The sequence below is a fragment of the Larimichthys crocea genome, chromosome XXIV (genome assembly GCF_000972845.2).
Source record: "Larimichthys crocea isolate SSNF chromosome XXIV, L_crocea_2.0, whole genome shotgun sequence".
Classification (NCBI taxonomy): Eukaryota; Metazoa; Chordata; class Actinopteri; family Sciaenidae; genus Larimichthys; species Larimichthys crocea.
In genome coordinates, this window is record NC_040034.1 from 2622943 (window position 1) to 2634806 (window position 11864).

At 46.9% G+C, this 11864-nt stretch overlaps 1 protein-coding gene across 1 annotated transcript in view; it reads left to right on the forward strand.

Annotated features, from left to right (window-relative positions):
• Positions 1 to 11318, forward strand: part of sos2 (son of sevenless homolog 2 (Drosophila)) — a 33626-nt gene extending 22308 nt beyond the window's left edge. Inside the window, exons 8-22 of the mRNA XM_019277867.2 lie at positions 1589 to 1687; positions 1923 to 2050; positions 2144 to 2799; positions 2900 to 2981; positions 3074 to 3196; positions 4214 to 4326; positions 4963 to 5185; positions 5268 to 5387; positions 5479 to 5641; positions 5865 to 5982; positions 6106 to 6278; positions 6370 to 6486; positions 7048 to 7354; positions 7452 to 7555; positions 8118 to 11318. Of these exons, the coding sequence (XP_019133412.1) occupies positions 1589 to 1687; positions 1923 to 2050; positions 2144 to 2799; positions 2900 to 2981; positions 3074 to 3196; positions 4214 to 4326; positions 4963 to 5185; positions 5268 to 5387; positions 5479 to 5641; positions 5865 to 5982; positions 6106 to 6278; positions 6370 to 6486; positions 7048 to 7354; positions 7452 to 7555; positions 8118 to 8624 (3033 nt within the window). The 3' untranslated portion in view covers positions 8625 to 11318. The remainder of the gene's footprint in view (positions 1 to 1588; positions 1688 to 1922; positions 2051 to 2143; positions 2800 to 2899; positions 2982 to 3073; positions 3197 to 4213; positions 4327 to 4962; positions 5186 to 5267; positions 5388 to 5478; positions 5642 to 5864; positions 5983 to 6105; positions 6279 to 6369; positions 6487 to 7047; positions 7355 to 7451; positions 7556 to 8117) is intronic.
• The last annotated feature ends 546 nt before the right edge of the window (positions 11319 to 11864 follow it).

The window sequence follows — 11864 nt, forward strand, 5'->3', positions numbered from 1 at the left end:
TCCCTCACTCTCATTCACTGCCTATGTCGCTCAACCACTGCTCGCTTTCTCCCACTCAAACCATCGGACACAAACCAAGTTAAACTTCTTCGTGTCTCTGTTTTGCAGCGTAAATTGTCAGTCAGACTCAGATTTTTGAAGCTAAGTACATCAGAACACAACAGGTCGAGTATCTGAGTTTGACCGATCAGAGCGTCGAGCTGCGTTTTTCCAAAATCCGGCTCAACTTCTCGCTCATGATCACACACAAGCAAAACAAGATGATAGAAATCTTTTTGACCGACTCTCTGCGGTGTAAAGACGAAACAATCAGTCGACTAATTGATAAGTGAGTTGATTGAAAAAATTGTTTTTATTCTCAGTAATCGTTAAAGGAGCAGCACAAAGCTCAGCCGTAAACACCAGAGATTATTTCACCGTCTACACTTATCAAACTGAGGTCAAAGCAGCAGGTTTCAGTACCAGCATCACGACTTTTGTCACTCTATATTCATCTTTAGGAGAGAAACACACGGTGGAAACGACTAGATAGAAGTCGTCAGGTGTTTTGACCCCAGAAGGGCAAAAGGTTCTGGGTCAACGCCTCTGTAGCGTAAGTAAAGGGTGGTAGAGCCTCTATCTTCAATATATATTTCAAATTGAGAGAAAACAACCTTTGCTTTGACATTTTATCTTAATTTTACAACCAAAACTTTACTTAAGGAATATTTTTTTGCTCTTTCTTGCCGAGGATTAGGTGAAAACATCCCCGCCACCCTCATATCTCGTTTCTGCCGCTCGTATTGAAATGGGAGGCGGCTTACGAGCGTCTAAATTCACGGTGCTGATTATGATGCGTTCGGGCGCGTATCCCCTCTAATGCTCGCAGGCCATTTGTAAACCCGCAGGATGCTGACATATCAATAACATGATCTAAACTTAGGTCATTGTTTCCCCCGGCTGTCCATCAGTGCACGTCAGGCAGCTGATGTCTGTCTTTTCCGTGCACGCGGACCCTCTTCACCGTCCCCTCCTCCCCACGCAGACAGCATGGCCGCTGCTGTGGAGTCTGAGTAGTAGCTTATTGATTCTGAGTCGTCTATCAGGGGAACAGGAGATTTAAATGGATACTATGACGGCCTCCTCTCCGGTTACCCTGAAGCCTTACTCGGTCAACCGCTCCTCCCTCCCTCTGTCCTCCATCACTCTGCAGACTGAAAGATGCACATTTCAGCCGCCCGTCTCTTCACAGCGTGCATTGTTTGAATATTTTGTGGTTATTTTAAAATCTGGAATATATTTCTGTACTGCCTTTTTACTGTGTCTTACAAACACAAACCCCCTGGGAGAAGTTAAACCACGTCCAGTCAGCTTACTAATACTTACTTGGAAGTGAAAATGAAAGTTACGACTTCTGTTTCCATTTCTTGTGAATTGGTTTGTTCACAATATCACTAAAATCAGACTGATGCAACATGCTACCCAGGTCATCTCTAAATTACTGTAACGTCCTCCTGACGGACGGGTAAAACCCTCTCAGATGATCCAGAGCGTTCTCTAGTCTCTCGATCACACACTAACTGTTCTCCCGTGTCTTTTGTGTCTCCAGTCAGTTGCAGAAGGCTTCAAAGAAGCAGTCCAGTATGTCCTTCCACAGCTGATGATGGTCCCAGTATACCACTGTATGCACTACTTCGAGCTACTGCAGGTGAGTCCCGGACAGACACGTGGACGCCTCACAGTTTTCTCTCTAATGCCAGATCCAAACGTCTGGTTAGGGAAGTATTTGCCAACATTGTTCTAGGAACAAACAATGTGGCCTGTTGTGGATGTTTGGTTAGCCGTTAGTTATATCACATGCCTCTGAATATTGTCTAAATATCACGACACACTGGGTTTAAGTTCAGCTTGGGCTAAATCGAAATCTGTTTTTCTTTTTACAGCAACTTCAGGAGCGCAGTGAAGACCAAGACGACCGAGAATGTCTGAAACAGGCGATCACGGCGCTGCTTAACCTTCAGTGTAGCGTGGAGCGCATCTATGCCAAGCACCAGCCTCGCCGTAAACCCGGGTACGCCTCCTCTACGAGCGTTTATAATGATTAATGAGCCTGCATGTCTTTTATTCAGTCGTGATGTTTCATGTTTTCCGACTTCCCTCGCAGTGAGCCGATGTACCGCCTGTACAGCAGGCAGGTCCGCAGCAAACAGCTCGCCATCAAGCGCATGAACGAGATTCAGAAGAGCATCGACGGCTGGGAGGGGAAAGACATCGGCCAGTGCTGCAGCGAGTTCATCCTGGAGGGCCCGCTCCTACGAGCCGGCGCCAAGCACGAGAGGCACAACTTCCTGTTCGACGGCCTGATGATAAGCTGCAAGGCCAATCAGAGCTCGCGGCTGCCGGGTTCGGGCAGCGGCGCGGAGTACCGCCTGAAGGAGAAGTTCGTGCTGAGGAAGATCCGCATCGTGGACCGCGAGGACTCTGTGGAGCTGCGGCACGCCTTTGAACTGATAGGAAAAGACGAAAACTGCGCGGTTTTCTGCGCACGGACAGCGGAGGAGAAGGCGGCGTGGATGGCGGCGCTGGTAACTCTGCAGTACCGCTCCACTTTGGATCGCATGTTGGACACGGTGCTGCAGCACGAGGAACAGGAGCATCCTCTAAGACTGCCCTCCCCGGATGTTTACTGCTTCGCCGTGCAGGACTCGGAGGAGAATATTGTTTTTGAGGACAAGGTTCAGAGCAAAACGGGCATCCCGCTCATCAAGGCCGGCACAGTGGGCAAGCTCATAGAGAGGCTCACCTACCACATGTATGCTGGTAAGATAGATCTTCCGGCGGAGGGAAATCTGATCTAACTCAAAGCTTCATTTCGCAGAGATACATCTTGATGTTGATTGTCTGTTTCATCTGTCCGTAGATCCTAACTTTGTGCGCACGTTTCTCACCACGTACCGATCATTCTGCAAACCACAAGAGCTTCTCAGCCTGCTGATAGAAAGGTACAGTCGGTTTAACGACACTCCATCTTCTCTTGTCGGTGATGTGGTGACTGTGGCCGTCCCTAACTACTTGAAATCATTGTTTCGCTCAGGATTGAGATCCCTGAGCCAGAACCGACCGAGGAGGACCGACAGGCTCTCTGGAACGGCGACCAGCCGATGGCGGCCGAGCTCCAGAGATTCCGGAAGGAGTACGTGCAGCCGGTCCAGCTCAGGTACGACCGCCGCCCGATCACACCCGACACGACCTGCAGACGAGATCAAACAACTGCAACGAAAAGACCGGAAATCCCAATTAAATGATTTAAAGTCAGATATCTGAGTGAGAAGTGATGAGCGCTGACTCCGTCTTTTATATTTTCAGCTGTTTGAAAGATGCATTCCCTCGAGTCCTCTAAGCTTGTAGATGAAAGTTATTTTAGCATCTTTAACTGCTTTATTTTATTTCCTAACAAGGTCTCTGAGAAAAGATTTCACATGTCTTTGATTTCTGCTGTTGCTCTCCTGTTAAGGCCTGAACTTCCTCACAGAATAACTTTTGTATTAGACGTTGTGTCCTTATAAGGAGTAACAGAGTCAGGGATAGTCTCATAAGTAAAAAAAAAAGAACTTCTCTGTATCAGACTGAACAGCTGCTGGAGTTAATGTAAGCTGCAATAAAAACTGTAGTTACAGACATGTTTAAAACATGCATATCCTCTGCATCAGTCTGTGATCTGATACGTGAAGTCGGGTGACGGAGGGAAAGGTTTGACGACACGTTAAAACACCACGAGACTCCCGAAGTGTTCGAACACGGCTCGTGACCGTCGTGTCGTTTGGGTGGTCTGTCATTAAAGTAAACACTGTAACGCGGTCCAACTATTTATTTTAAAAAGCAGAATACTTAAAATAACTCTCCAGGCTCTGATGTTTCTATTTTTAAAGACTGACTCTTTGTAAAAGAGGATGCACACTGGACGCAGACCAAACACTGTCCCATTAAGGACTCTGTTTGCTAAATGTGTCTTTAATAATCTCAATAATCTGCTATTATTGATATTAAATCAAACTTCTGGAGGTCCTCTGTAGTCGAACGGTTGCTCGTGTTGCCGTTTGTTTCCTGTCTGCTGCCGCACTCAGCAACTCTCTGATTAAGGCACGATGCCAAAGTCTTAAAAACAATCCAAAAAAATATTTATTTGCTGTAGAAAAAATGTTTTCATATTCATGAACTTGTCTGTGCTTCACAGGGTTCTCAACGTTTTCCGCCAGTGGGTCGAACATCATTTCTATGACTTTGAGAACGATCCGGAGCTGAGGAGTCGATTAGAGGAGTACATCACCAGCATCATTCAACTGAGAGGTCAGAGCAGATTTAATGTTGTTGTCGTTCAGCGTTCACGTTTAGTTTATTATTTAGTTAAAGATGAGATCGACTTCATTGAGGACGCACCGGGGAAATTCCTCCGTTCTCCGCGATAACAGACGGTAACTCGCTCTGCATCCTCGTCATCGCCTTCTCCTCACTTCAGCAGTTTTCGAGTGTAAACAAGAGAGCATCGCCCGATGTATCGTGAAGTATGACGGGAAAAAAAGACAAATCACTGATCTCTATAGCTCCACATCCATGCTTGCATAAAAACAAATGAAGGTTGGTGTCGAAAAAAACATGGAAAAAGTTCTAAACATACTAAAAACACAGAAGAGTTCAGAGCTGAATCTGTTTAATGATTGATCCTGATCATTAAAGACACTCAGAGGCTGAAAACGTCGAGGTTCGGTCAGCCGACTGAGGACTTTGTTGTCATCCGTCTCTTCTGAATCGACACCGTGGGTACAAATGTGTCCACGATAGATTTAAGATCATGCTCGCGCTGCTTTGACGAAATGACACGAGTCGGTAAGCGAGCGACGACGTGGCCGTCGTGTTAAAGGTTTTGTTAGTGATGCTCGGCTTGCAACTCTTGTGTAACGTGAAGCTTCGTGTTTCCTCCTTCAGGGAAGTCGATGAGAAAGTGGGTCGAGTCCATCAACAAGATCATCAAGAGGAAGCTGCAGACGCAGTCGAACGGCGTCAGTCACAACATCACCTTCGAGAGCCCGCCTCCTCCCATCGAGTGGCACATCTGCCGAGCGGGCCAGACGGACTCGTTCGACCTCATGACCCTTCATCCGATCGAGATCGCCCGCCAGCTGACTCTGCTCGAGTCCGAGCTCTACAGGTGAGACGCTGTGACAGAGCGGTGGATGGAGGCGGTGTGTGTGTGTGTGGTGTAAATTAAAAAGCGTCTTCCTCTTCCACAGAGCTGTCCGGCCGTCCGAGCTGGTCGGCAGCGTCTGGACCAAAGAGGACAAAGAGAAGAACTCCCCGAACTTGCTCCGCATGATCCGACACACCACCAACCTCACGCTGTGGTTCGAGAAGTGAGTCTGAGAAGAGAATCCAGAGTTCAAACTCCTGGAAAAACAAACGTCTGTAACTGTCTGTGTGTCTGTGTGTGTGTGTCGTCCTCAGGTGCATCGTCGAGACGATGAACCTGGAGGAGAGGGTGGCCGTGTTGTCTCGGGTCATAGAGATTCTGCAGGTTTTCCAGGAGCTCAACAACTTCAACGGCGTGCTGGAGGTGGTCAGCGCCATCAACTCTGTCCCAGTGTACAGGCTCGACCACACCTTCGAGGTAAAATGAATTTCTTGTACATCAAACTGAACATTTTGACGCATTCTGTAAAACCTGCTTCTTATTTAACACTAAATATCATAGAACTGTGTGTGTGTGTGTTAGTGCAGATCTTTTAGCGTGTGAACGCGACTGTCGCAATGCCGCGACAATTAGCAGTTGAGAAACATGTTTATTGTTCTGAGCTGATTTACGAGACTTCTCGTCCCTCCTGTGTTCGCAGGCAATACCAGAGAGGAAAAAGAAGATCCTGGAAGAAGCCGTGGAGCTGAGCCAGGACCATTTTAAGAAATACTTGGCTAAACTCAAGTCAATAAACCCGCCCTGTGTGCCTTTCTTTGGTAAGTGAATCCACTACGAGTCAAGTGTGAAATGACCCGAGGCAGAAAATATGCACGTCGCTGTCTTCAGCTGGACAGCAGCGAAAGTTTTAAAGTAAAGTACGACTACGTTTCATCCATCAGGTATCTATTTAACCAACATCCTGAAGACGGAGGAAGGCAACCCGGACTTAATCGTACGCCACGGCAAGGAGCTGATCAACTTCAGCAAACGGAGGAAAGTGGCAGAAATCACAGGAGAGATCCAGCAGTACCAGAACCAGCCGTACTGTCTGAAGGTGGAGCACGACATCAGGGTGAGCGCTCGTTCTTCTTCTGAGCTTCTCCTCTTTGTGTCGTGTTTCATCGATCCTGAACTCTCTTTTCATTTGTTTGTTTGTTACGCAGAGGTTCTTCGAGAACCTGAACCCGATGGGCAACAGGAGCGAGAAGGAGTTTGCTGACTACTTGTTCAAAATGTCTTTGGATATTGAGCCACGGAACTGCAGGCAGGCTCCCCGATTTGTAAGTGTTCGGGCTCCGTGGAGTTCTTGTTCTGGTGCTAAACTGTAATCCACCACGTTTGTCCGTTTGATGGCGACGCTGGGTGACCGCTCTAAAGAAAAATTCAGATTTAAATCTCTCGGCCCTCGCTGCAGCGACCAACCTGTGGCTCTCGCTTTCAGCTGTATCATATAAAGCTCAAAAATATCTTCAGTTAAACTGGATGAAGTGATACTGATGAAACTATTTCATGTTTTCCGTTAAGAGTTTACACCAAAAACACAATTTCTAGCGTTGCAAATGTTTTTTTGTGCCACGTGGGCGCAGGATTTTCTCTTGAGGTGTTCAAAACAATAAAATCTTTTTAGGTTAATCAACAGCAACATTTCTTTCTAGAGATAATGTCCTGTTACTCTAAATCATCTAAAGTAGCTGAGTTTCTTCTGGACTTCCCCAAAAGTCTGAGTCAGAACATTTTCCTCCGAGGTCAAAACACATTTAAATGTCAGCTTCTGTCTGAGATAAACAACGAAGGGTTGTGTCGGTGGTAACGCTCTCACTGTTGGATTTCTCCTCCTGCAGTCCAGGAAGACCATGTACACTCTGAAATCTCCAGGGATCCGGCCCGTGCGAACGTCTACCTCTGGCACCCTGAAGGGCCACCCCGTCCCCCTGGAGAGGGAGCCCCCACACAAGATCACCTTCCGGAGCATCGCCGAGACCGAGCCGGAGACGCTGGCGTCGGCCTCGGTGCCCACCTCTCCGAACACGCCGACCCCACCGCAGTCGGCCTCGTCCGACCTCAGCTCAGTCTTCATGGAGCCCGACCTCAGCAGCTCCTACAGCGGTAGCAGCTCCATATTTGCTTCAGTTCTTCTTCCGCCTTCAAGTGAGTCGTTTGTACTTCGTGGACTGCGATCGCGAGCGACTCGTCTTTCTTTGTTTTTTTGTTTTTAACCCCGTGACCTCCTTCTTTCTCTCGTCAGAGTCCCATTCTGCGTCTTGCAGCAGCCTCCACCAGCTCGGGGAGGAGCAGCTGAAGCCGCCTCCTCTGCCGCCACGAAGGAAAGACGCGATGTCTGAAGCCAAAGTAAGAGCCGGGCCGTCATTTCCCACCAATTACACCCATAATTATAACGTTTTAGTGCCGAACATATTTGCGGTGTGTGCAAATAAAAATACTGCGTCGCGGCTTGTCAAACATGATTTTTGAGGCTTACTTACTTCAGGGGAGTGTTTTGGCATTTAAAATAAATCTCTAATGATTTAAAGGTCAGAATGTTAAAAGACCTGAACTGAAAGCTGCTGAATAAATCCTCCTGACACGAGCAAAGCGCTGAAGATGATCTGGGTGGGTTTAACCATCTCCTTCAGTAAGACGTGTATGTAAACCCCTGTAGTGTATAAAATCTATCTCGTGACGCTCGGTGGAGACTTCCAGCGATTCAGGATGTGAAGGCGATAACCTCGACATGATTCTGGTGTGATCGAGCGTCGGGAGAGAAAATTCTCTTAAAGATCTTTGTGTAAGCACCAAAAACATCCTGCCGAGCACAGGAGGAGTCAGCATCAGGATGTATATCTGGTATTGTGGCGTTGGTCAGCAGGACGTGGTGAACTCGTGGAGTAATATTTGTTGTTTCCCTCCTCAGATGAGCTCCAGGTCCGACGGCCCTCCGGCCATCCCTCCCCGGCTGCCTCCTCCTCTGCCCAGGAACCAGCCACGACCGATGATCTACAACGGCCCGCCCGCCGACGGGCCCCTGCCCAGCCCTCCTCCTCCGCCGCCCCGCGACCCTCTCCCCGACACGCCTCCCCCGGTGCCACAGCGGCCCCCGGAGATCTTCATCAACTACCCCCTCAACCTGCAGCCTTCCCCCGTGGGCCGCTACCACTGGGACTTCAGCAGCTCCCCGAGCTCCCCGAACACCCCGCCCAGCACGCCGTCGCCTCGCGTCCCCAGGCGGACTTGCCCGCTCAGCGCGAGCCAGAACAGCCTCTGCCCCCTCCCCGGCTCCATCACCGCTCCACCCGTGCCCCCGCGCCACAACTCCAGCCCGCAACTCCCCAAACTCCCGCCAAAGACATATAAAAGGGAGCTGCTGCAGCCGCCGCTTCAAGGCCTCTCATTGGTGGAGAACACTGACAGCAGCCAGTGAGCGCGCGTCGTGTTTTTTTTTTTTTGTTTTTTTAAATGCAAACTTCAAACTGTCTCCTGCAAACCAAGACACAGTGGACTCCAAAAGCTACTGATCGGAAAGAATTACACTGCTCCACACACACACACTTAACTCCACCCGCCCCGCCCTCTGCATCGACCAATCACACCCCCCCCGCTGTGCCTCTCAGGGGATCAGTAGCTCTCCGCCTTCATCAGAAACCCTCTGTGCCAATGAGAAACCCACACCGGTGTGCCAGCTAATAAACAACAAGGAGTCGAGTGTTTGTCTGTTTCTTCTGAATGGAGATAAAAGTTCTCACCCCCTCGCACTCTTCAACTCGCCCTCACGCCCCGCTCCTCTATCAGGGCCGGGTGAATGTGGAGGGGGGGCCTTTTGGACTTTGTAGCCTCAACGTTGTCATGCTTTGTTTCTTTGGGCATTGACATCACCGGGGAGTCGACCTCTCTCCTCCTCCTCCTCCTCCTCCTCGACGATCCACGTAGATGTAGCTCTTTCGCAGCGGGTGTGAGCGAGCGGACGTTTCCATCGACTCGTTTCTTTTTTTTTCCTACAAACTGAAAAAACAAACAGTTGCCAAAGTCTTATTTTATGCAGGGGGATAAGGGATAAGTTGTTTTTGTTCTTTTTTTTAAACTAATGTGACATTGAAAGAAACACACAGAGGAGGCGACACTGAATCCCCCCACACCTATCTCAACTGTACACTGTGACTGTGTTGGACGTGAGTCAAACTGTCTTGACTGTTTTTGTTTTGTTTTGTTTTTTTGTCTGAAGACTCCGCAGCCACAAAACGTTGCCTTTTAAAAATAACCAACAGTGGTGACCTCTGACCCCACAGGCTCCGGTCCTCTCTGCACCCCCCTCTCGCCGTCCGCCCAGGCTCCGGTCCTCTCGGGGCTCGGATGGGACGAACGAGAGCCGAGAACACTCCATTTGCACATCGAGTTTTTGGGGGGGCAGCAGGTTTGAGACGGACGGACGGACGGACGGAGGGTCTCTCGATGCCACGATGTTTAATCCCGATCCAGGACGAAGACGAGGAGTTTCTCTCCGACTCTTCGAACAAAGCTGATGTCTTAACCGATCCCCTTACAGACGTGCGCTGCTGTCATGACAAAAAAAAGAAGCCGTCACGACCAACTCAGCACTAGAAGCACGCAACCCTCCACCCACCACCACCACCACCACCAGAGCTGGGACAGCTCCACCCAGTGGCTGCTCGAACACGACCCATGAAAACAAAAAAGAGGAACTTTTTAACGCAACTTCTTCTTCTCCTTCTTCTTCTGTATCTCTCTCTCTCTCTCTCTCTTGTTTTCTGCTTGAAGATGTTTCACTTTGGAAAGACTGAAATAATCCATGCATCACGCTCAAGATGTGCCTTTTTATTTTTGTTTTCTACTTTACAGAAATAAGCAAAACAAACAAACAAACAAACAAACGGTGTCTAAAAAAAACACAAAAAAAATGCTAAAAAAAAATAAAATAAAGTTGCCTATGTAATGTTTAGAACAAAAAGCTATACACTATGAAAAATTGTACATGTTTGTGGATACTGTGTATATATAACATGTATACACTAACTAAATAATTTGTATAAAGTGACAAGTTCCCTTTTTTCTCCCCCCACGTTGTATCGCCGCCTCATCCGCAGCTGTTCAGTCGAATATCGCCTAAATAATCCAACGCTGCTACAGTCGGATAAAAAAAACTAAAAAAACAAAACGAAAGAAAAAAACACAGGTCACTGTCACTAACTTTACTTACAGACAATCTCCAGTTGAGTATTAACTGAGGAAAGCCATTCGTTTCTCTCCTCCCCTCTCTCTCTCTCTCTCTTTAGCTGTTTTAAAGCAATGACAAAAAAAATAAAAATCTATATATACAGTTCAATATGCCAAGCACTTACTTAGACGTGTGCTTCACTTTGTACATCCTACTAATTGCCTTTTTCTCCTTTTCAAAGATTTTTTAATGCTAACACTCATTAAACAGAGGTTGGAATCGTATTAAAGTTGCAGTTGAATATAAATATATATATATAAATACATACCTATATTCAGTTGCATAGTGAAGAATTGGATTTTTTTTTGTTTTTGTTTTTTCTTCTTCTTCTGAGAAACACACTTTGTGCACTTTAGGCTGTACTGTTGAAGAGCCGCAGTTGGTTTATGGGTCTCTGCAACGGGTCCTATGCAACTGTTCAAACTCACTTTCTACATGGATCAGGGCACACACACACACACACACACACACACACACCTCGTGATGACACACCTGAGGATGTCTGACCACCACGAGCAAGAATAAAAAAAAAACAAGAATAAAAATCACTCGTGCCCCCTTTTTTCTCCTCACTTTGCCCTCCTGATGTTTAAACTGATCAAACTAGAGATGAGCGGAGGGGGAAGTTTTGGAGGAGTCAGTATTGTTGGGGTTAATTTTGCCAAAGTTTTTTCTGTTTGTTTCTTTTCTTTTCTTTTTTTTTTTTAACCCCGGCCGAGACAAACACAGATTATTATTATTTTGTTTTTTGTTTTTCCTCCGGTGGCACTGTAACAACAGCTTGATCCAGCAGTCGGTTTATTTGATGGTATGTGGCCTTTTAACTGCTTTGTATTAATGGTCTTGATGAGATTAATAAATCACCCAGTCTTATTTTGTACTGAACTCATTTCTCTCTTCTCGTTTTTCTCTTTTTTTTCTCACACACACAATCCACGAGATTAAATAAAGAGGAGACGCTCAATCTGGCATCTGGTGTTTCGGTCTAACGAGCGACCGTGTTGGTTGGGTTGTCGTAGTTTCGGCTGAGGGTCACCAGTTAACACGGTCGCTCATTAAACCGAAACACCTACCTCAGTATAAAGGCTGCTGGTAACTCTAAAGATCACCAATTAACACATTAGATCTAATTTGTTTCATTTATCAAAAATTAATATTTTGCTGTTTATTTCTTGACCAAACACGGTAAAGTCCTGGAGTCTCCTGGTTGCCTGGCAACTACTGCAAGAAAATAGTCTCTGTAAATCGATTTATTTAAAACATTTTATAGTTTTTTTTTAATTTTCGGCTTTAGAGCGAGTTAAAGAAACTCCTCGTTAGTATATTTTGTTGTAATCATACAAACCAACCGAGACTCCAGATGTTACTGTGACCGGTCAAGAAATAAAACAACAAATTTATTTATTTGTTTTTAGGACAAATGAAACAAAC